At 42.6% G+C, this 24,099-nt stretch overlaps 1 protein-coding gene across 1 annotated transcript in view; it reads left to right on the forward strand.

Annotated features, from left to right (window-relative positions):
- The first annotated feature begins 89 nt into the window (after positions 1 to 89).
- naprt (nicotinate phosphoribosyltransferase) overlaps positions 90 to 24,099 on the forward strand; it is a 29,271-nt gene continuing 5,261 nt past the window's right edge. Inside the window, exons 1-8 of the mRNA XM_021604532.3 lie at positions 90 to 2,335; positions 15,755 to 15,882; positions 16,215 to 16,297; positions 20,418 to 20,548; positions 20,634 to 20,749; positions 22,725 to 22,921; positions 23,370 to 23,510; positions 23,715 to 23,799. Of these exons, the coding sequence (XP_021460207.3) occupies positions 1,921 to 2,335; positions 15,755 to 15,882; positions 16,215 to 16,297; positions 20,418 to 20,548; positions 20,634 to 20,749; positions 22,725 to 22,921; positions 23,370 to 23,510; positions 23,715 to 23,799 (1,296 nt within the window). The 5' untranslated portion in view covers positions 90 to 1,920. The remainder of the gene's footprint in view (positions 2,336 to 15,754; positions 15,883 to 16,214; positions 16,298 to 20,417; positions 20,549 to 20,633; positions 20,750 to 22,724; positions 22,922 to 23,369; positions 23,511 to 23,714; positions 23,800 to 24,099) is intronic.

Raw genomic sequence — 24,099 nt, forward strand, 5'->3', positions numbered from 1 at the left:
GACCTTTTGCCACATTTCAGGCTTCAAACATAAAGATATAAAACTGTATTTTTTTTGTGAAGAATCAACAACAAGTGGGACACAATCATGAAGTGGAACGACATTTATTGGATATTTCAAACTTTTTTAACAAATCAAAAACTGAAAAATTGGGCGTGCAAAATTATTCAGCCCCTTTACTTTCAGTGCAGCAAACTCTCCAGAAGTTCAGTGAGGATCTCTGAATGATCCAATGTTGACCTAAATGACTAATGATGATAAATACAATCCACCTGTGTGTAATCAAGTCTCTATAAATGCACCTACACTGTGATAGTCTCAGAGGTCCGTCAAAAGCGCAGAGAGCATCATGAAGAACAAGGAACACACCAGGCAGGTCCGAGATACTGTTGTGAAGAAGTTTAAAGCCGGATTTGGATACAAAAAGATTTCCCAAGCTTTAAACATCCCAAGGAGCACTGTGCAAGCGATAATATTGAAATGGAAGGAGTATCAGACCACTGCAAATCTACCAAGACCTGGCCGTCCCTCTAAACTTTCAGCTCATACAAGGAGAAGACTGATCAGAGATGCAGCCAAGAGGCCCATGATCACTCTGGATGAACTGCAGAGATCTACAGCTGAGGTGGGAGACTCTGTCCATAGGACAACAATCAGTCGTATATTGCACAAATCTGGCCTTTATGGAAGAGTGGCAAGAAGAAAGACATTTCTTAAAGATATCCATAAAAAGTGTTGTTTAAAGTTTGCCACAAGCCACCTGGGAGACACACCAAACATGTGGAAGAAGGTGCTCTGGTCAGATGAAACCAAAATTGAACTTTTTGGCAACAATGCAAAACGTTATGTTTGGTGTAAAAGCAACACAGCTGAACACACCATCCCCACTGTCAAACATGGTGGTGGCAGCATCATGGTTTGGGCCTGCTTTTCTTCAGCAGGGACAGGGAAGATGGTTAAAATTGATGGGAAGATGGATGGAGCCAAATACAGGACCATTCTGGAAGAAAACCTGATGGAGTCTGCAAAAGACCTGAGACTGGGACGGAGATTTGTCTTCCAACAAGACAATGATCCAAAACATAAAGCAAAATCTACAATGGAATGGTTCAAAAATAAACATATCCAGGTGTTAGAATGGCCAAGTCAAAGTCCAGACCTGAATCCAATCGAATCTGTGGAAAGAACTGAAAACTGCTGTTCACAAATGCTCTCCATCCAACCTCACTGAGCTCGAGCTGTTTTGCAAGGAGGAATGGGAAAAAATTTCAGTCTCTCGATGTGCAAAACTGATAGAGACATACCCCAAGCGACTTACAGCTGTAATCGCAGCAAAAGGTGGCGCTACAAAGTATTAACTTAAGGGGGCTGAATAATTTTGCACGCCCAATTTTTCAGTTTTTGATTTGTTAAAAAAGTTTGAAATATCCAATAAATGTCGTTCCACTTCATGATTGTGTCCCACTTGTTGTTGATTCTTCACAAAAAAATACAGTTTTATATCTTTATGTTTGAAGCGTGAAATGTGGCAAAAGGTCGCAAAGTTCAAGGGGCCGAATACTTTCGCAAGGCACTGTATGTTGGCTTAATGTGTGGGATGAATTGGTGACCAATACGGCAAAGTTTGCGATGCGAGCTTGTTGGCAAAGGGCCAGGAGACAGGTTATGAAATGTACTGCCAGTTATTAGGTTGATGTCAACGCAATTGACACATCATGTGCTCATCTCATGTCACCTTATGTTCCAACGATCAATGTTTCAAAAATACTGTAACACTGTTTTACATCCCAAATGTCACTATTGGCTATACCCCTTAATAGTGCACTATAGGTAATAGGATGCGGTTTTGGACGCAATCCTATGTATATCATGAGTAGGCAGGCCTACTGTGGAGAACTGTAAAACGCCCCTCCCTATTCTATGTGGGAGATAGCCTATTTTAGTCCGGGGTTCGCTTCTCCCCTCGCATACCAACCTTTCTTCTTATACCTCCGTGATACTACAGAGGTAGAGCCCGCGGGGTGGTTGGAAAACTGCATGTCCCAGAGATCGCGGCGGCAACCGAACTTGAATCTAGGAAAGGGGAACATGGCAGCGCCGTCAAGCCAGTCATGTACAGCTCTGGAGCGGTCAATCCGGGAGCGGGTCCCGACGCTTCTCACGGACCTCTACCAGTTCACCATGGCATATGCCTACTGGCGTTCGGGCAGGCACAACGAGCCCGCCGTTTTCGAACTGTTCTTCCGCGACAACCCGTTCGGCGGCGGCTTCTCGCTCTTCTCCGGAATGCACGACTGCCTCCTGTTTCTGCGGAGCTTTCGATTCACTGACGAAGGTGAGGTAATGACGTTAAATTCTCTGTAGAGCAAATATCAGTGAATAGCACTTTAAGGCAAAGCAAATTAGCCACAATATAATTGATATGTGTATTTTTATATAGCCAATGGTTTCCTTTCAATAATATTTATTCGATATTTTTGTCATCTTGATTGCGCAATGAGGAATATAACCAATACCAGGACCCCTTGTGGGAGTGTAAATGGATAACACTGTATGTCCTCGGTGAACTTTGTAACCACTCCACTGAACTTCAACTGACACCGGTGATCTTTTCCTCGTGAGTCTTCTAGATTGTCAGTAATGCTGACACCCTATTTAGTGTTCATGGACCAGTCAAAAATAGTGCACTATATGGGGAATTGGGTGCCATTTGTCCCAGGACATAGCCAACCATGTTGAGGTCAGATGTCCACCAGAGTTTAAAGTTACATACAGACACCCACAGATCACTACCAGGTAATAGCCAATGGCAAACGGTCAGAGCCACACCTGTTTTGAGCCCACCTGTTTAACTTTTTTTGTGTGCCTGTTTTGAACGTTATTATGGCATTAATAAGTGTCACATATCAGTTTGCAAACAATATAAATCAAAATGTATTGAGTTAATAAAGCCGGATACAAACATGGTCTCTTTTTCCTTCTTGGGTAAGGCAGCTCCAAAATGCAGGTGTTTCAGCCTAGCTTAGTGCTTTGTGTGGTGGAGGGGCAGCCAGCGGATAATAGCCAGCGTAGGAGTTGGTCATCTTCTCTAGTTGCACTGTGATTGGCTGTGTTCTGTCACTCATCGGGACACTACGTCACCGCAAAATCTACAGGGAGAGATAAAGTTCAAGCCCCCTTGGGTGCTGCCATAGATTTACATTAGGATTTCCCATCCGAGGCTTCTGGTATGGTGCAGAGCTTCTTTTTTGCTCCACAACAAATTTGAAATATATCCTGAAATAAGTTAACCCTTAAGCTTAATGTACCAGGAAAGGCAGTAATAGTTTTTTAGCTTCCGAACCCACAATGCCGACAAAGAAAAGTCACACCATAAAGCCAGACTTAAGGAGAGAAAGTTTAGAGTCTGAGGACGAAGGCGCCGTGCTACCTTCATGTGCTAGTGGTGGAAGCAGGACTGAGGCGATAAACACATGCAGTGCCATTAGCTCCGAAGATATCCTCAAGGCCATCAAAGATATGAATGCAGAATTCTCTATAAAATTCGAAAATGTACTGTCTGCAGTGGACAACGTTAAAAAGAAAGTCAAAGAATGTGCTGGGCAAATCTCTGACTGAGGTATACATCTGGCTTAGGAAGACCACCAAAAACCCTGAAACGTCCATCCCCAACTATAACATTTTCCGACAAGATAGAACTGCCAAAGGAGACGGAGTTGCAATCCGATGCAGAGATAGCCTGCAGAGTTCTGTCTTACTATCCAGGTCTGTGGCCAAACAATTTGAGATTCTACTTTTAAAAATCCACCTTTCCAGAAACAAGTCTCTCACCGTTGCCGCTTGCTATCGACCACTTTCTGCCCCCAGCTGTGCCCTGGACACCATATGTGAATTGATTGCCCCACATCTATCTTCAGAGCTCGTGCTGTTAGGTGACCTAAACTGGGACATGCTTAACACCCCGGCCATCCTGCATTCTAAGTTTGATGCCCTAAATCTCACACAAATTATCAATGAACCTACCAGGTACAACCCCAAAGCCGCAAACACTGGCACCCTCATAGATATCATCCTAACCAACCTGCCCTCCAAATACACCTCTGCTGTCTTCAACCAGGATTTGAGCGATCACTGCCTCATTGCCTGCGTCCGTAATGGGACTGCGGCCAAACGACCACCCCTCATCACTGTCAAACGCTCCCTAAAACACTTCAGCGAGCAGGCCTTTCTAATCAACCTGGCCTGGGTATCCTGGAAGGATATTGACCTCATTCCCTCAGTAGAGGATGCCTGGTTATTCTTTAAATTTGTATTCCTCAGCATCTTAAATAAGCATGCCCCATTAAAAAAATGTGGAACCAGGAACAGGTATAGGCCTTGGTTCACTCCAGAAATGACTGCCCTTGACCAGCACAAAAACATCCTGTGGCATACTGAATTAGCATCAAATAGCCCCCGTGATATGCAACTTCTCAGGAAAGTTAGGAACCAATATACACAGGCAGTTAGGAAAGCAAAGGCTAGTTTTTTCAAACAGAAATTTGCATCCTGTAGCACAAACTCCAAAAAGTTATGTGACACTGTAAAGTCCATGGAGAATAAGAGCACCTCCTCCTAGCTGCCCTCTGCACTGAGGCTAGGAAACACTGTCACCACCGATAAGTCCACGATAATTGAGAATTTCAATAAGCATTTTTCTATGGCTGGCCATGCTTTCCACCTGGCTACCCCTACCCCGGTCAACAGCCCTGCACCCCCCACAGGAACTTGCCCAAGCCTCCCCCATTTCTCCTTCACCCAAATCCAGATAGCTGATGTTCTGAAAGAGCTGCAAAATCTGGACCCCTACAAATCAGCCGGAGCTAGACAATCTGGACCCTCTCTTTCTAGAATTATCCGCCAAAATTGTTGCAACCCCTATTAATAGCCTGTTCAACCTCTCTTTCGTATCGTCTGAGATCCCCATAGATTGGAAAGCGGCTGCGGTCATCCCCTTCTTCAAAGGGGGAGACACTCTAGACTCAAACTGCTACAGACCTATATCTATCCTACCCTGCCTTTCTAAGGTCTTTGAAAGCCAAGTTAACAAACAGATCACCGACCATTTTGAGTCCCATCGTACCTTCTCCGCTTTGCAATCTGGTTTCCGAGCTGGTCATGGGTGCACCTCAGCCACGCTCAAGGTCATAAACGATATCATAACTGCCATCGATAAGAGACAATACTGTGCAGCTGTATTCATCGACCTGGGCAAGGCTTTCGACTCTGTCAATCACCACGTTCTTATCGGCAGACTCAACAGCCTTGGTTTCTCAAATGACTGCCTCGCCTGGTTCACCAACTACTTTTCAGACAGAGTTCAGTGTGTCAAATCGGAGGGACTGTTGTCCAGACCTCTGGCAGTTTTTATGGGGGTGCCACAGGGTTCAATCCTCAGGCCGACTCTTTTACATCAATGATGTCGCTCTTGCTGCTGGTGATTCTTTGATCCACCTCTACGCAGACGACACCATTCTGTATACTTCTGGCCCTTCTTTGGACACTGTGTTAACTAACCTCCAGATGAGCTTCAGTGCTATACAACTCTCCTTCCGTGGCCTCCAACTGCTCTTAAATGCAAGTAAAACTAAATGCATGCTCTTCGAACGATCGCTGCCCGCACTTGCCCGCCCGTCCAGCATCACTACTCTGGACGCTTCTGACTTAGAATATGTGGACAACTACAAATACCTAGGTGTCTGGTTAGACTGTAAATTCTCCTTCCAGACTCACATCAAGCATCTCCAATCCAAAATTACATCTAGAATCGGCATCCTATTTTGCAACAAAGAATCCTTCACTGATGCTGCCAAACACCCTCATAAAACTGACTATCCTACCGATCCTTGACTTCAGCGATGTCATTTACAAAATAGCCTCCAACACTCTACTCAGCAAATTGGATGCAGTCTATCACAGTGCCATCCGGTTTCTCAACAAAGCGCCATATACTACCCACCACGGCGACCTGTATGCTCTCGTTGGCTGGCCCTCGCTTCATATTCATCGCCAAACCCACTGGCTCCAGGTCATCTATAAGTATTTGCTAGGTAAAGTCCTGTCTTATCCCAGCTCACTGGTCACCATAGCAGCACCCACCAGTAGCACGTGCTCCAGCAGGTATATTTCACTGGTCACCCCTAAAGCCAATTCCTACTTTGGCTGCCTTTCCTTCCAATTCTCTGCTGCCAATGACTGGAACGAACTTCAAAGATCACTGAAGCTGGAGACTCATATCTCCCTCACTAGCTTTAAGCACCAGCTGCCTGAGCAGCTCACAGATCACTGCACCTGTACATAACCCATCTGTAAATAGCCCATCTAACTACCTCATCCCCATACTATTATTTATTTTGCTCCTTTGCACCCCAGTATCTCTACTTGCACACTCATCTTCTGCACATCTATCACTCCAGTGTTTAATTGCTATATTGGAATTATTTTTCCACTATGGCCTATTTATTGCCTTACCTCCGTTATCCTACGTCATTTGCACACACTATATATATACTTTTTCTATTGTATTATTGACTGTATGTTTGTTTATTCCATGTGTAACTCTGTGTTGTTGTTTGTGTTGCACTGCTTTGCTTTATCTTTGCCAGGTCGCTGTTGTAAATAAGAATTTGTTCTCAACTAGCTTACCTGGTTAAATAAAGGTGAAATAAATAAATAAAAATAAATACATCTCTGGAACCGAAGACAACATTATAGCCCTGCAGGAAACGACCACTGCACTTGAGGGAAAGGTTGGATCGCTTACCTCTAAACTAGTTGATTTGGAGGGCCGCAGCAGGAGATCGAACTTGAGACTAGTACATCTCCCCAAAGGCGCTGAGGGGAACGATGCTTGCTCATTCCTAGAACGGTGGCTTCCCGAGGCTCTGGAGATGGAGCCACTCCGCTCTCCTTTGATCATTGAGAGAGCTCATTGGATTTCTGGCCCATGATCCAACCACAACGCACCCTCAAGGGCTCTGATAATGAAGTTCTTAAACTATAAAGATAAGATTCAGGTGGTGAATGCAGCCAGGGCGAAAGGGAGAGTACTCTACAATATAAATAAACTCTACAAGAATCGTCAAGTTATGTTCTTCCCAGATCTCTCCATGGAAGTCCACAAGCAGCAGAAACGATTCGACAGTGTCAAGCAGCAGCGGCTACGGGCTAAGGCTATCTGGTATGGAATCATCTTCCCAGTGTGCCTGAGGGTCTCCCACTGCATTCGTTCCTACATTCTTGAAACATCAATTGAGGCGGAGCAGTTTCTTGAGAAGCTAGGCAGAGGTGTGGAAGCGGAGTAACGCTGAAGAGGCAATAGCGACTTAAAGTTAAACTTTGACCCATTTTTTTTAAACATTTTTTTACATTTTTCGAACTTTTGCTTTCGGTTTTGTCTAAACAGGTATTTAAAGTTTGAGCCAGTTCACCGTGTTATAATTTATAGTAGCACTGTCTATTGAACTATAACAACATGGCCAGTTTACAAGTAAGCCTTATTATAATTGTATGTACCATGAAACTTTGCTTTTATGCATCGGAACATCCTGGTAGGGGTTTGTTTTAGCCTATAGGAGGCTAGATCACGGTGGTCTTATATTCTTGCTCACTCCTGGTATTTTGTTTGATTCTTTGTTAAATGGGGAACACAATATAGTGTAATGACAAGTAGAAGGTGTACAGAGGGGGGAAAAACGCAGAGGTAGAGGCGGCTCCTCACGTATGTGTGGATCTGTTGAGTACCTTTATACAGAGTGTCACTGAGATGGGGAGGGGGAGGTCTGTTAGAGACTGGGGTAAGAGGGTTAATCACACGTTCGTGGTTGATTGTACGAAAACACATGCCTAACAATGGCGTGCTTTAAAGCGTCCTTTGTGTTTTTGTTTATGGTGGTAACAGAGGACTGTTGGTATATTAGGCTGATCCAACGTGCTCTTATGGGGCAATGTTTTAGTTCAAGTGTCCCGGTAAATTCGATGACTCATAGTGTTAAGGTTAAATTTACATCCTGGAACTGTAGGGGATTAAATAAAATCCCCAAAATAAAACAGGTAATAAGTAGATTAAAACAACTTCAGGCGACGATCATATTTTTGCAAGAATCACATCTATTATCTGGCGACATTCCTAAGATACGCAAGAGGTGGCCTGGGCAGGTCATTGCAGCCTCATTTAGTTACCATGCAAGGGGAGTTATTATTTTATCCATAAGTCCATTCCATATCAGATATTGCAAACAATTTGTGATCCCGCCGGGAAGATATATTATTATACAGGGTACCTTGCTGTCCGAGCAGTTGAATTTAGTTAATGGGTATGGTGACGAAGATGACTCTAAATTATTTAACCATTTGTTTTTAAACCTTTCCACACTTCCAGGTAATTATAGTGTTGCTGGAGACTTTAATTGCACTTTAGATCCTGTTAAAGATCGCACTTCGGGTTCAAACTACTCCCACACCTAATCTAAGAATACCATACAACATTTTTATGAAGGATTTTAAACTTAATAGAGATTTGTAGAGAAATGAAACCAGATGATGTGGAATACTCATGTTACTCTAGCACTCACCAGACCTATTCCCAAATCAACTATTATTATGTTCTCAGCAGCATTACGCTCTAAAATCCAAGATTGATTTTATTATAGCATTGTCATCTCTGGTCATGCTCCAGCATCTCTTATATATTCCGATTCTAATTTAGTAGGTGACCCACCTAAATGGCGCTTTCAACCTAAATGGCTGCAAGATACATAAAGTTTTACAGAATACATTGAACAGCAAATTCACCTATACTTTTCAATTAATACAACACAGACTTCAGCTTGTAATAGATGGGAAGCCTTTAAAGCTTTCATAAGGGGTCAAATGATACATTTCACCAGCTCCAAGTCAAAAAATACTAGTCAAAAAAAATGAAATTACTTGAAACCAAAATTAAAACTCTGGAAAGAAAAAATTTCCTCACTGATTCCACAGGTGCACTCAGGGCTCAATATAACATCATTTCTGCGCTACAGCAATATTATTGAGACTAAACCAATCATATTATGACCAGGGAGAAAAGCTGGGAAGCTGTTGGCCTGGCAAATCAAACAGCAGCAAGCAGAGAGGGCAAGAAGGAGTTCTGATCACTCTGCTCCTAAAACCCAGAAAGCTGCATACCAAATGTGATTCCTATCGTGCTATTTCGCTTTTGAAATCTGACACTAATGTCCTTTGTAAAGCACTTGCGAGGAGGTTGGAGGGTTTTCTGCCGTATGTGGTGGGTAGAGACCAAAATGGCTTTATTCAAGGTCGTCAAGGATTTCATAATGTTAGGAGAGTGCTAAATGTTCTACATGCCAGATTTGGGTCATCAGACACTACGATCCTGTCATTGGACCAGAGAAGGCCTTCGACAGGGTTGAGTGACCCTACCTCTTTGAAGTGTTAACTCGTTTTGGTTGTGGTAAGAGCTTTTGTAAATGGATAAATATGCTATATACAAATCCCACTGCAGAGATCCTTACTACCTTACTACTAATACGGTATCTAAACCGTTTGACATCTGCAGGGGTACTAGGCAGGGCTGCACTCTTTCTCCTCTCCTGTTTATCTTAGCCATTGAGCCTCTAGGCATAGCTGTTAGGTCCCAGCCCAATATTTCAGGTATCAGAATAGATCAGATGGAACTTCAAATTGCCCTTTATGCAGACAATGTAATTTTGTTTCTTTCAGACTTGTGCAATTTCATACCCGCACTTCTGGACCTAATCAAAGAGTTTGGGGTTTGCAAAATCCTCAATTATGATGCTAAAGGAGGAGGAAAGATGTAGACCTACACCTTTGACTACTATTTTCTATGCAACGGAATGCTTTACATATCCCTGCATTTGTATTGTGCCAGAGATTGACCACATAGTCCCAACTAACTATGACCCTGTCGTAGATTCAATAACTCAATCGATAGATAGATCGTCATCTTTACCTATATTTTTAATTGGCCGGATTAACATTCTGAAAATGACTGTTCTCCCAAAACTATTTCAGAACATTCCCTTGCCGCCTCCGCCACCATCCCTCTTTACAAGGCTTTAAAAGATGTTCACTATATTTATCTGGAATAACAGACATCCCAGAGTTCGATTGTCCTTATTGTACCTACCGTATGACAGAGGGGGACTCCATTTGCCTAATATCCAATAGTACTACTGGGCAGCTCAGCTTCGCACTGCAATGTACTATTTTACCTCAGTCTCTCCCTTTGTGGATGGAGATTGAAATGTCTTCAGTTGTACCCAATTTAATCCTTAACCTTTACATTTACTCAGCTGATATCAAGACACAAAAAAATAAAAATAATAATCCCTTATTTTTTAATACGATCGATGTTTGGTATGAGGTGCGGAAGTTTCTTGGTGAAACGCATTCTTTGTCATGTTTTAGTCCTATCTGGGGAAACCACAGTTTCACTCCTGGGAGAGCTGATCTGGATTTCCAACTATGGGCCAGCAAGGGTTTAAGGAAAATTCGAGACCTTTATAAAGAAGGTATTTTTATGTCATTTGAAGAACTCATAGCAAAATTTGACATTCCTAGAAAACAACATTTAAAAATAAAGATTTACAGCTAAGGAGCTTCCTCACGGTTGCCCAAAACCTAACAGAACCCCTTCTGTCCACTTTAGAAAATACGATCTCAACTAATTGTAAGGGTAGAATTTCAGATCTACACAATATGCTAGAGTCTGGCTCAACTGCATCCTCTGCGCACAAACTGAACTCTTGGAAGGAAGATATTTGGGTGGACATAGTCTTGGACAAATGGAGTAATATATGTACTAATGCTCAGACACAGACTGTGAATACTCGGCTTAAACTATTGCAATACAAGTGGTTGATGTGAGCATATGTAACCCCTGCTAAGTTAAATAAGTTTAATAGTATAGTTCCAGATATATGCTACAAGTGCAATCACTCTGAAGGGGCTCTGTTTCATTCAACGAGGTATCACATATGATATCCCAAATAGTATCAGTAAAATTGCCTCTCCATCCCAAAGTGTTTATCCTGGGGTTGTACACAATCAATCCTCATCTAAAGAACCAAGTAAAAACACTTATACATATGTGCTTGTTGCAAGCAAAACGCTTGATAGCTCTTGCCTGGAAAAGTGTGACAAGGCCTTGTATTGCCCAATGGCTTAGGGAAACGTTGTCTTGCCTAACAATTGAAAATATAACATACACGGTTAAGGGAAACAAGACACTTTTGAAAAGGTTTGGAGACCATTTTGGGATTTTGTTGAGCAGAGTGATGTGGGTGAAATATTGGCTGGGTAGTGGACTATGCTTTGTGTGTATGTGGGGTGGTGGTGAGAGATATCCGATTGGCTTGTGGCGCTGTGTTTCATCTGAAATTTGTCCCAATTATTTTCTATCCTGTTGGATCAGACCACTGTAAAATGACATTTTGGTTGTTTTATGCCTCTCTAACACTTTTGTTTTGACTTAATGTTTCATCATTTTTTTATTTTTGTTGCTGTTAACTGCAAAAACCACATCAAAAGTTATTTTTTTTCATGTAATATTTCTGCTTATATGTCTTGTTGAAGAAAAATCAATAAACAGATTGTTTAAAAAAAAAATAGAAGTGCCCATCCAAGAAGGCTCAAGGTCATTGGCCACAAATAAAATGTCACATTGCTTTACATCTACTGTAGCTTTGATTGGTGTCACGTTCTGACCATAGTTCTTTTGTATTTTCTTTGTTTTAGTGTGGTCAGGGCGTGAGTTGGGTGGGCAGTCTATGTTTTCTGTTTCTATGTGGGGTTTCTTGTTTGGCCTGATATGGTTCTCAATCAGAGGCAGGTGTTAGTCTTTGTCTCTGATTGGGAACCATATTTAGGTAGCCTGTTTTCTGTTGGGGGTTTGTGGGTGGTTGTTTTCAGTCTTTGTGTGTCTGCACCAGATAGAACTGTTTTGGTTTACACATTTGTTGTTTTGTGTTTTTGAAGTGTTCAGTTTTTTTTATTATTATTAAATTAAGATGAACACTAACCACGCTGCGATTTGGTCCTCTCCTTCTTCCACCGACGACAACCGTTACAATTGGACTGATCATGTCAACATACAGAATCTTAGCTAGCAAGCTAGACAAGCAGTCATCATCATGTATCACATGGACAATCTACTGGCAAATCCTTTTCAATCCTTAATATATAAAGAGAAATTATAGATAAAAGTAACAGTGCACATCGGCCAACAAATTGGAAATCTCAAATTCAACAATAAGTGGGTTGGAAGAAATCAGTAGCTAACTGCAAGCGTTGCAAAGCAATCACTATTTTGCTTCCCCTGCTATTCAATGGAGAGGGGGTGTGGTCCTAGTCTGGGTTTAAGGGTCTCTTTCCCAACCTTAAAAGGATAAACGTACACATGAATACCATGGTCCAGAAAAGGTTGAGTACATTGGCCATTCTGTCAATCCGGCATGACTTCTGCCTCGTTCAAAACAACTGGAAACTCGGAACGGGGAAATCTCAGACTTCAGTGAGTTTAAGACCACTGGGAACCTAGAAAAAAACGAGCTCCGACTGGGAAAATACACTTTGAATTGTCATCCAACTCGAAATTCCAAGTCGGGAACTCTGGCCTCTTTCTAGAGGTCCGACCTGAAGATCACTGACGTCATGATCCAAACTTGTCTTGAAAGCACCATAAATCCAGGGATTGACAGACTTGGATAAAGTTTCATGACAAAATGTTTCCACAAGAAGGAGCCACCTTCCTGTTCAAGTGAGCACAGCACAACGGTGAGTCCACAAATGTATTGTATGCCGCTGCATAAATCATATAATATGCCAGGGAGATATGTACACTGTAGCTAAGAAAGTAATACTAAGTGTATGTTGTGTAGTAAGCTGTTAATAGCACATATGCCTCACCCTAATAATTTGGTCCCTTTCTCCCTCCTAACTTAAACTAGTGTTCTGACTTGATGATGCACATGTAGACTATAGCCTTTTTTAGAGAAATCCATTGTCTGATTGTATGCCCCCTTTATTTATCCTACTTGGTGTACAGGGAGACTACTTTAAGAACTGCCCATGTTCTGAATTATGTCGCTGTACATTTCAAAAGTGCTGAACAAATAGTTATATTGACTACATTCGTCTTAACTCGCTCATTAATATCTTAATCAAAATTATGGATTGCCTCTTAGCCGCTCATTGTTCCCTTATGCCATAGTTTGTACATCTCAATTGTCAGTAGAAACCACATTTGTTTAAGCTAGTCAGCCATATCAGCTTTGTTTTTTTAAAAGACAGTAAATGAGGCTGGATGAACTTTTTCACTGCCAGACAAGGCTCTGCTGATATCCAGGTGTAGCGGTGGTAAGGATTCATTCCATGGTGCCGAAAAGAAAGCTCTGCTGTTGGGACAGCTTTATGTAGGCCCTAACAGTTTATGGGCACTGTTTTTCTCTGTTATAGTGCAATTTAATGTATTGTTTAGTGTTGTGTTGTGGCTTTGCTGGCATGCATCACAATTTTTGTTGTTGTTGAGTTTGCCCCACCAAGATGTACATGCTAAAATCACCACTGGTAATAACTAATATCAAGGGTATGGGAAAAACATATACTAGCAAGGCAGGTTTGTGATTAGACCTAGCCCAGTGAGCCTATAACAACAACACAAAGTCTAGAGCAAGGTAGGGCAACGGGGGGGGACTCAGTCGGGGTTCACAATTTACTGTTGAAAGGTAGAATACACAAGGTGCAACTTCAAAATTTGGTTGTGAATCAACAGTTTTTGTCTTGTTATGCCAGTCATTGATAGTCACTCAGTTAGCCCATGTCAACTATATGTTTTTAGATTGGTAAATTATTCTAGCGGCCAGCTATCTAAACTTGTAGTAATCAAGGTTGAATTAGAGCCCGGGGGCCCCATAGTCTGTGTTTGCTAGTCAGTCTCACGCAGATACAGTATCATACTGTATTAAAAACTGCAAACATTTCTCTCCAGCCTTGGGCAAAATGTGTAGAATTGCAGGAAATTGGCTGTAAACTGCACATTTTCTCTCTGCCCCATGGCAAAATGTGTAGAATTGCAGGAAATTGGCAGCACATTTTCTCTCTGCCCCATGGCAAAATGTGTAGAATTGCAGGAAATTGGCTGTAAACTGCACATTTTCTCTCTGCCCCATGGCAAAATGTGTAGAATTGCAGGAAATTGGCTGTAAACTGCACATTTTCTCTCTGCCCCATGGCAAAATGTGTAGAATTGCAGGAAATTGGCTGTAAACTGCACATTTTCTATCTGCCCCATGGCAAAATGAGTAGAATTTCATGAAATTAACTCTAGAACTTAAAAATATGCATGAAATTGGATAATAAAATGGCTAAATCTTTTCTCCACCCCATGACAAAAATGTGTAGAATTGCTACAAACTAGCTTTTTTTCAAGCAGGCTTGACTATTGTAGTGCTGTCCTGTTTGGTCTACCCAAGAAAGCCATTGTAACGGCTTTCTTCTGTGGACGAAGGAGAGGACCAAAGCGCAGCGTGGTTAGTGTTCATCATGTTTAATAACGACGATAAACATGAACACATGAACATGAACAATACAAAACAACAAATGCGAGAAAAAACGAAACAGTTCTGTCTGGTGTAGACACACGAAGACAGAAGACAACCACTCACAAAACCCAACACAGGCTACCTAAATATGGTTCCCAATCAGAGACAATGACTAACATCTGCCTCTGATTGAGAACCATATCAGGCCAAACATAGAAACGGGAAAACTAGACACACAACAGAATGTCCACTCAGCTCACGTCCTGACCAACACTAAAACAAAGAAAACACAAAAGAACTATGGTCAGAACGTGACAGCCATTGGTCAACTGCAAAACATACAGAATGCTGCAGCACGGGTACTGACCAAGAACAGACAGAGAGCACACATTACACTGGTTTAAAAGTCTCTGCACTGGCTGCCTGTGAGTTTTAGAATTAATTGTAAGATTCTCTTTTTAAATGAATCCACGATTATCCCTCTCCCTCTTGCACCCTCACGTTCTTCTCCCTCTCCCATGTGTTCTTATGAGATTAGCTTTATTAGCAGTGGTGGAGAAAGTACCCAAATGTCATACTTGAATAAAAGTAAAGATACCTTTTAAAGAAAATGACTCAAGTAAAAGTGAAAGTCACCCAGTAAAATCCTACTTGTGTAAAGTATCAAAAGTAAATGTAATTACTATAATATACTTAAGTATCAAAAGTGAAAGTTGAAATAATTTCAAATTCCTTATGTTAAATAAACCAGAGTGCACAATTTTCTTGTTTTTAAAATGTACGGATAACTAGGGGCACACTCCAATGACTACCTTCTTGTTTAGACACTAAACTGTAAGCATGTTTCACGTTCCCTGGGCCAAAACACGGTGTTTGTAGATGTCGTAATAACAGTTGTCATTGAGATCGGTAGACCGATGACTTTTCTTGGAAAACCTATAGTAGGTCTAATAGTATTCCACATGCCAGTATGTTAGAAAAGTGGTGTGTTGACATGTACAAAAAACTATTTTGTTTATTTCATATGTCATGAGTAGTGTTTTGTTGTGTAGATGTGTGATATTACTGTACTGATTAGAAGTTGCTCCAGATAAGAGGGTCTTTACGATTATGTTATTGATTATGTGTAACAAAGTATAACTGTGTTATAGATGTGGAGTACCTGCGTTCCGTGCTGCCCCCAGCCACTGACCCCGCCTTCTTCCTGTTTCTACGGGAACTGGACTGTTCCGGTGTCACACTCCACTCTGTCCCCGAGGGAACGGTGGTCTTTGCCAGGGTGAGACAACGTCAGGGGTCAAGGGTTATACTCAGGGTCATCCCCAGGCAGGGTTGGAATTATATATTCTCTTGGGGTGCCCAATGTCTCTTGGGGTGTCTAATCTCTTGCGGGTGCCTGATCGGACCAGCCCCCCTGTAACTCGAACCATGCCCGCAAGGGTTACATTCATAGAAATATAATCTAGTCATTCTATTTCTATGGTTACACTCAGGGACGGTTCAGCCCCAAGGGCCAGAGGTCAGGAGTTAGACTCAGGGACTCACCCACAATGGTCAGGGTTGATGGCTGAGTTGATTGATTCATTGATTGTGCTGCCCCTCTGTTTGAAGGTGCCTCTGATGGAGGTGTCTGGTCCTCTGGCTGTGGTTCAACTACTGGAGACCAGCCTGTTGTGTCTGGTCAACTACGCCAGGTAGGGACACACTTCTCCTTCAGCAAACTTGAAAAGGTTTGGCATGGGCACTCAAATCCTCAAAGTTCTATAGCTGCACCATTGAGAGCATATTGACTGGCTGTATCAATGCTTGGTATGGCAATAGGACTGCCCTCGATCGCATGGCTCTACAGAGTGTGGTGCGGACATCACTGGGGCCAAGCTCCCTGCCATCCAGGACCTCTATATCAGGCGGTGTGACAGAAAGGTCCGGAAAATCGTTAACTCCATCCACCCAAGCCATAGACTGTTCTCTCTGCTGCCGCATGGCAAGAGGTACTGGTGCATCAAGTCTGATACCAACAGGTTCCTGAACAGCTTGTGAGGGTAGGCACCAGGTGGTGAGGGTAGGCAACAACATTTCCACCCCGCTGATTCTCAACACTGGGGCCCCACAAGGGTGCGTTCTGAGCCCTCTCCTGTACTCCCTGTTCACCCACGACTGCGTGGCCACGCATGCCTCCAACTCAATCATCAAGTTTGCGGACGACACAACAGTGGTAGGCTTGATTACCAACAATGACGAGATGGCCTACAGGGAGGAGGTTAGGGCCCTCGGAGTGTGGTGTCAGGAAAATAACCTCACACTCAACGTCAACAAAACTAAGGAGATGATTGTGGACTTCAGGAAACAGCAGAGGGAACACCCCACTATCCACATCGATGGAACAGTAGTGGAGAGGGTAGTAAGTTTTAAGTTCCCCGGCGTACACATCACAGACAAACTGAATTGGTCCACCCACACAGACAGCATCGTGAAGAAGGCGCAGCAGCTCCTCTTCAACCTCAGGAGGCTGAAGAAATTCGGCTTGTCACCAAAAGCACTCACAAACTTCTACAGATGCGACATCCTGTCGGGCTGTATCACCGCCTGGTACGGCAACTGCTCCGCCCACAACCGTAAGGCTCTCCAGAGGGTAATGAGGTCTGCACAACGCATCACCGGGGGCAAACTACCTGCCCTCCAGGACACCTACACCACCCGATGTCACAGGAAGGCCATAAAGATCATCAAGGACAACAACCACCCAAGCCACTGCCTGTTCACCCCGCTATCATCCAGAAGGCGAGGTCAGTACAGGTGCATCAAAGCTGGGACCGAGAGACTGAAAAACAGCTTCTATCTCAAGGCCATCAGACTGTTAAACAGCCACCACTAACATTGAGTGGCTGCTGCCAACACACTGACTCAACTCCAGCCACTTTAATAATGGGAATGATGTAAAATATATCACTAGCCACTTTAAACAATGCTACCTAATATAATGTTGCATACCCTACATTATTAATCTCATATGTATATGTATATACTGTACTCTATATCATCTACTGCATCTTTATGTAATACATGTATCACTAGCCACTTTAAACTATGCCACTTTGTTTACATACTCATCTCATATGTATATACTGCACTCAATACCATCTACTGTATCTTGCCTATGCCGCTCTGTACCATCACTCATTCATATATCTTTATGTACATATTCTTTATCCCCTTACACTTGTGTCTATAAGGTAGTAGTTTTGGAATTGTTAGCTAGATTACTTGTTGGTTATTACTGCATTGTCGGAACTAGAAGCACAAGCATTTCGCTACACTCGCATTAACATCTGCTAGCCATGTGTATGTGACAAATAAAATTTGATTTGATTCTATCCCCAAGCCATAGACTGTTCTCTCTGCTGCCGCATGGCAAGAGGTACCGGTGCATCAAGTCTGATACCAACAGGTTCTTGAACAGTTTCTATCCCCAAGCCGTAAGACTGATAAATAGCTAACAGAATGGCTACACGGACAAGTTGACCCTTGTATTTGATTTTTGCTCAGTCTCTATGCACACTCACAGGACTCTACACACTCATGCACATACACTCTCCCAACCACACAACATACACATACATTTATATTGACTCTGCATACACAATCACATACAATCAGCATTTATGTTGATGCTACTCTGTTTATTATAATATAATATTATATACTGATGCCAAGTCACCTTGCCCCTCCCTATACATACACTGAATATACAAAAGTATGTGGACACCCCTTCAAATTAGTGGATTTGTCTATTTCAGCCGTACCCGTTGCTGGCAGGTGTATAAAATCGAGCGCACAGCCATGCAATCTCCATAGTGGACATTGGCAGAAGAACAGTGGTTGAAAAGTACCCAATTGTCATACTTGAGTAAAAGTAAAGATACCTAAATAGAAAATGACTCAAGTGAAAGTCACCCAGTCAAATACTACTTGAGTAAGTCTACAAGTATTTGGTTTTAATTATACTTAAGTCTCGAAAGTAAATGTAATTGCTAAAATTACATCAATATCAAAAGTAAAAGTATGAATCATTTCAAACTCCTTATATTAAGCAAACCAGACGACACCATTTACTTTCTTCCCATCTATAGATAGCCAGGGGAACACTCCAACACTCAGACATCATTTACAAACAAAGCCTTTGTGTTTCGTGAGTCCGCCAGATCAGAGGCAGTAGGGATGACCAGGGATGTTCTCTTGATAAGTGTGTGAATTAGACAATATTCCTGTCCTGCTAAACATTCGAAATGTAATGTCAGGGGAAATGTATGGAGTAAAAAGTACATTCTTTTCTTTAGGAATGTAGTGGAGTAAAAGTTGTCAAATATAAATAGTAAAGTACAGATACCCCAAAAATCTATTTAAGTAGTACTTTAAAGTATTTTTACTTAAGTACTTTACACCACTGACTGAAGAGCTCAGTGATTTTCAACATGGCACTGTCATAGGATGTTACATTTCTAACAAGTCAGTTTAGCAAATTTCTGCCCTGCTAAACCTGCCCCGGTCAACTGTAAGTAGTATTATTGCAAAAGTCTAGGAGCAACAACGGCTCAACCATGAAGTGTTAGGCCACACAAGCTCACAGAACAGGACCGTTGAGTGCTGAAGCGAGTCTCACGTAAAAAATTGCCTCTCCTCGGTTTCAACACTCACTACCAAGTTCCAAACTGCCTCTAGAAGCAATGTCAGCACAATAACTGTTCGTCGAGAGCTTCATGAAATGGGTTTCCATGGCCGAGCAGCCACACACAAGCCTAAGATCACTATGAGCAATGCCAAGAGTTGGCTGGAGTGGCGTAAAGCTCGCCGCCATTGGACTCGGTAGCAGTGGAAACGCGTTCTCTGGAGTGATGAATCACACTTCACCATCTGGCAGTCCGACGGATGAATCTGGGTTTGGATGCCAGGAGAACGCTACCTGCCTAAATGCATAGTGCCAACTGTAAAGTTTGGTGGAGGAGGACTAATGGTCTGGGGATGTTTTTCTTGGTTCTGGCTAGGCCCCTTAGTTCCAGTGAAGGGAAATCTTAATGCCACATAATACAATGACATTCTAGACGATTCTGTGCTTCCAACTTTGCGGCAACAGTTTAAGAAAGGCCCTTTCTTGTTTAGCATGACAATGCCCCATGCACAAAGTGAGGTCCATACAGAAATGGTTTGTTGAGATCATTGTGGAAGAACTTGACTCGTCTGCCAGAGCCCTGACCTTAACCACATCAAAAACCTTTGGGATGAATTGGAACACCGACTGCGAGCCAGGCATAATCGCCCAACATCAGTGCCTGACTTCACTAATGCTGTTGTGGCTGAATGGAAGCAAGTCCCTGCAGTAATGTTCCAACATCTAGTGGGAAGCTTACACAGAAGAGTGGAAGCTGTTATAGCAGCAAAGGGGGACCAACTCCATATTAATGCCCATGATTTTGGAATGAAATTTTCGACGAGCAGGTGTCCACATTATTTTGGTCAGGTTGTGTATCTACCTCTATCACTCCAATATCCCTGCACATTGTAAATATTGTATTGGAACTGACCCAGTACTTACTTTCTTGTGTTCTTCTTATTTGTATTTTCTTGTGTGTGTTTGTTCTATTTTAGGATATTTTTAGTGCTACATTGATATTGAGTACTACAAGGATGTAATTTCACTGCACTTGACATTCAATTTGGAACTCACTCACACACACACACACCTTGTCAACAGGTAGGAATACTGTATACTCTAATAGTGCATTATGGTAATTCTCTGTATCTCTCTTCTCTCTCCAGTCTGGTATGCAGTAACGCGGCCCGGTTCCGTCTGGCTGCTGGTTCCAGGAGGAAGCTGTTAGAGATGGGCCTGAGGAGAGCACAGGGGCCTGACGGGGGCCTCACAGCCTCAAGATACACATACGTCGGAGGTGAGGAGAGAGACACACATACATGTAAGGACACACACATATATATATACAGTATATATATACACAGTGTCTTTCTGTCTGTCAGGGTTTGATATGACCAGTAACGTCCAGGCTGGCTTCCTGTTTGGAATCCCTGTGGCGGGAACCATGGCACACTCTTATGTCACTTCCTTTTCCTCCCTGGAGGAGGTGTGGCCTCAGGTGAGTCTCTCTGCCCCTGTGTGTCCTAAATGCCATCTTATGGGGCCTGGTCAAAAGTTGTGCACTTAAAAGGGAATAGGGTGCCATTTGAGACATAATCTTTGTATTGACCCTTTGCTTCCACAATACACAACCTCAGAAAATAAATACATCTTTCAAGTGTCTCATAACATCAATTTCTCAGTATTTTAACCATGACTGTGAGCCAACTGGCACCAGATTGCCTACATAGTTAGTGCACTACGTTTGACCAGGTCCCTTAGAGAATAGGGTGCCATTTGAGACATAGACACGCTTTCCATATGTACACACTTTTATGGGTCACTGTACTGAACTAGCACTATTCATTTTCTTTGAATAAAAAGATTTCCTAACCTTTTAATAACATGTTAATAACCACAATGTTGATAACCCATCAGTGTGCTATTTATCTTATGTGTATAAATGGAGGCTCCTCAGAGGAGGAAGTGGAGGACCATCCTCCTCAGTGAATTTCATTAAAATAAAAATGGTAAAACATTGTAAAAAGTTATCCTTTTTAGAAAAAACTATGCTAAATATATTCACGTCTGTAAATAATTTATTAAAACACACTGTTTTGCAATAAAGGTCTACAGTAGCCTCAACATAACTCTGTAGGGTAGCACCATGGTGTAGGGTAGCACCTGTAGGGTAGCACCACAGCTAGCTTCTGTCCTCCTGTGTACATTGACTTCAATACAAAACCTAGGAGGCTCTTGGTTCTCACCCCCTTCCATAGACCATAGACACAGTAATTATGACAACTTACGGCGGAAGTCCTCCAACCTATCAGAGCTCTTGCAGCATGAACTGACACGTTGTCCCCCCAATCAAAGGATCAGAGAATTAATCTAGTACTGAAAGCATAAGCTACAGCTAGCTAGCACTGCAGTACATAAAATGTGATTATTAGTTGACTTAAAGAGAGAGAAAGACAATTGATGAACAGTTTTCTACAAATTAATTTCTTAAAAAATGAAGGAGAAGCTGCATTAGCTAGCAAATGGCTAGTTTAGTTACTCAAACACCTGGCTCAAACAGAGGAATGCTATGTTAGCTAGCTGGCTATGACTATCCAACACAACACTGGAACTCTTTCAAGTAACTGCTTACTGACTATACACTGTAACGTTACTGCATGATTATTGCGAGTTTACTAATGCATTAGTTCCATTAGCTAACTATGACATTACTTTAGCTAATATGGGGACAACGATGTAGGCTGTGTGTAGCGGTTGTGACATGGTTTGGCTTGGAGAGGTTTTTTCGCCTGGTCACATACAGCTGATGTGTTGGTCATTGAAGTCCACAAATGAAGGGAAAAGGTGAGAGGAGGAAAGTGCATGGAGGCGAGAAGGAATACAACGTGGCTGCTATGAAAGTGAACTGTGTTTATGCATGATCAGGGGTGTATTCATTCCTCCGATTCTGTTGAAAAAATGTTTCTTAAACGGAAGGAAACAAAACGGGGATAAAAACAACAGAATTTGTCCAATATAAACTCTTGTTTGCAACTGTTTGACTAATGTTTGCATCCTAGATAAGCTAGATGCAGGCAAGAGTGTGCAAGGCGGTATTGAATGTGTCACTGTCCGTCATCAAAAAAAATTATCTCGACCTGCATTAATAGGCTAGGTTGTATCAACCTCATGATGGGTATAGGGAAATTAGAGTATAGCCTAAACCTATCAATGTTATACTGAGCTGGGTGAATGGAATATGAATGACACTCATCCAACATGCTGTAATAGAAATAAGGCCATGTTCATGAAAAAAGTCTTCCCTCATCATAAATGTCACTGATGTGATACAGTATGTTGTGTGGTTGTTAATGTTTTAATGTTGTTTCTTATCCTGACTGCACTACAGATTTCCCAATTGAGATAATAAGGATATTGATTTCTATCTTATATTGATTGATTGGTTGAACTTCCCGTCTCTCCTGTCGAACTAGACGCTAGTGGCAGCAAACGGGGATCATGACAGCATCGATCTGATCTCGCTGACCAAGGGTTGGCTGGGGCGTGTGTGTGAGCTGCTTGGGGCGGAATCTGGGAAGATCCATGAGGGTGAGCTGGCAGCCTTCTTGTCCTATGCCATCGCATACCCACACAACTTCCTGCCAGTCATCGACAGCTACAGTGTCACCTGGTAACATTTCCCCCTTTGCTACTCTTCTCGTCTCAAACTTGTCTCGCCTCTTCTCTTCTCTGTGAATGGGGACGTTCTTTCCTCGAAGGACAGCTTCTGACTAGAGAGAGCCTATATCCCAGTGTTGAAGTTTTTGTTACTAGCATTGCTTTAGGCCAGGCTACTACATTTCCTTTCACCTGTAGCCTGCTACAGCATCAATGCCATCTCTGTTGTGTCCCTACAGTAGTAGGCTGTTAAACTTCTCTGTTGTGTCCCTACAGCAGTAGGCTGGTAAACTTCTCTGTTGTGTCCCTACAGTAGTAGGCTGGTAAACTTCTCTGTTGTGTCCCTACAGTAGTAGGCTGGTAAACTTCTCTGTTGTGTCCCTACAGTAGTAGGCTGGTAAACTTCTCTGTTGTGTCCCTACAGTAGTAGGCTGGTAAACTTCTCTGTTGTGACCCTACAGTAGTGGCCTGCTCAACTTCTGTGCCGTGGCCCTGTCTCTGTTTGAGCTGAACTACAGTCCACTGGGCGTGCGTCTAGACAGTGGAGACCTCTGCAGGCAGTCAGTAGAAGTACGCCATGTCTTCAGACTCTGCAGTGAACAGTAAGGTCCTGTGTGTGTCCTGAAGCTTGCGTCCCAAATGGCACCCTATTCTCTATTTAGACCAGGGAAAAGGTAGTGCACTAAAAATGGAACAGGGTGCCATTTGGGGTGAAGCCTTAGATTAGTACCCTCTAGGGACTTTAATCTTAGTATAGAGGTTTTGAGTAAAGCATGTTTGAAATATCTCACATTTTATTTCTCTAGATTCTCCATCCCTGCCTTCCAGTCCCTTCTCATAGTAGGCACCAATAACATCTCAGAGTACAGCATGGCCGAACTCAACAAGAAGGTGAGGAACCAGACAGACATTACAGAGGCCAGTGGGAGCAGAAGAATGAGAGGACTTTATTTAGTTCTACCTCCTGTCATCAAGCCTCTCTCCATCTGATCTGTCTATTCCTCTCTGCCTCCTTCCTCCTCTTCTCTCTCCTCTCTCCATCTGATCTGTCTATTCCTCTCTACCTTCTCCCTCTTCTCCTCTCTCCATCTGAGCTGTCTATTCCTCTCTACCTCCTCCCTCCCACCTCTCCTCTCTCCATCTGATCTGTCTATTCCTCTCTACCTCCTCTCTCCATCTGATCTGTCTATT

This window comes from Oncorhynchus mykiss, chromosome 5, assembly GCF_057628025.1.
Source record: "Oncorhynchus mykiss isolate SJ-2025 chromosome 5, ASM5762802v1, whole genome shotgun sequence".
Taxonomy (NCBI): domain Eukaryota; kingdom Metazoa; phylum Chordata; class Actinopteri; order Salmoniformes; family Salmonidae; genus Oncorhynchus; species Oncorhynchus mykiss.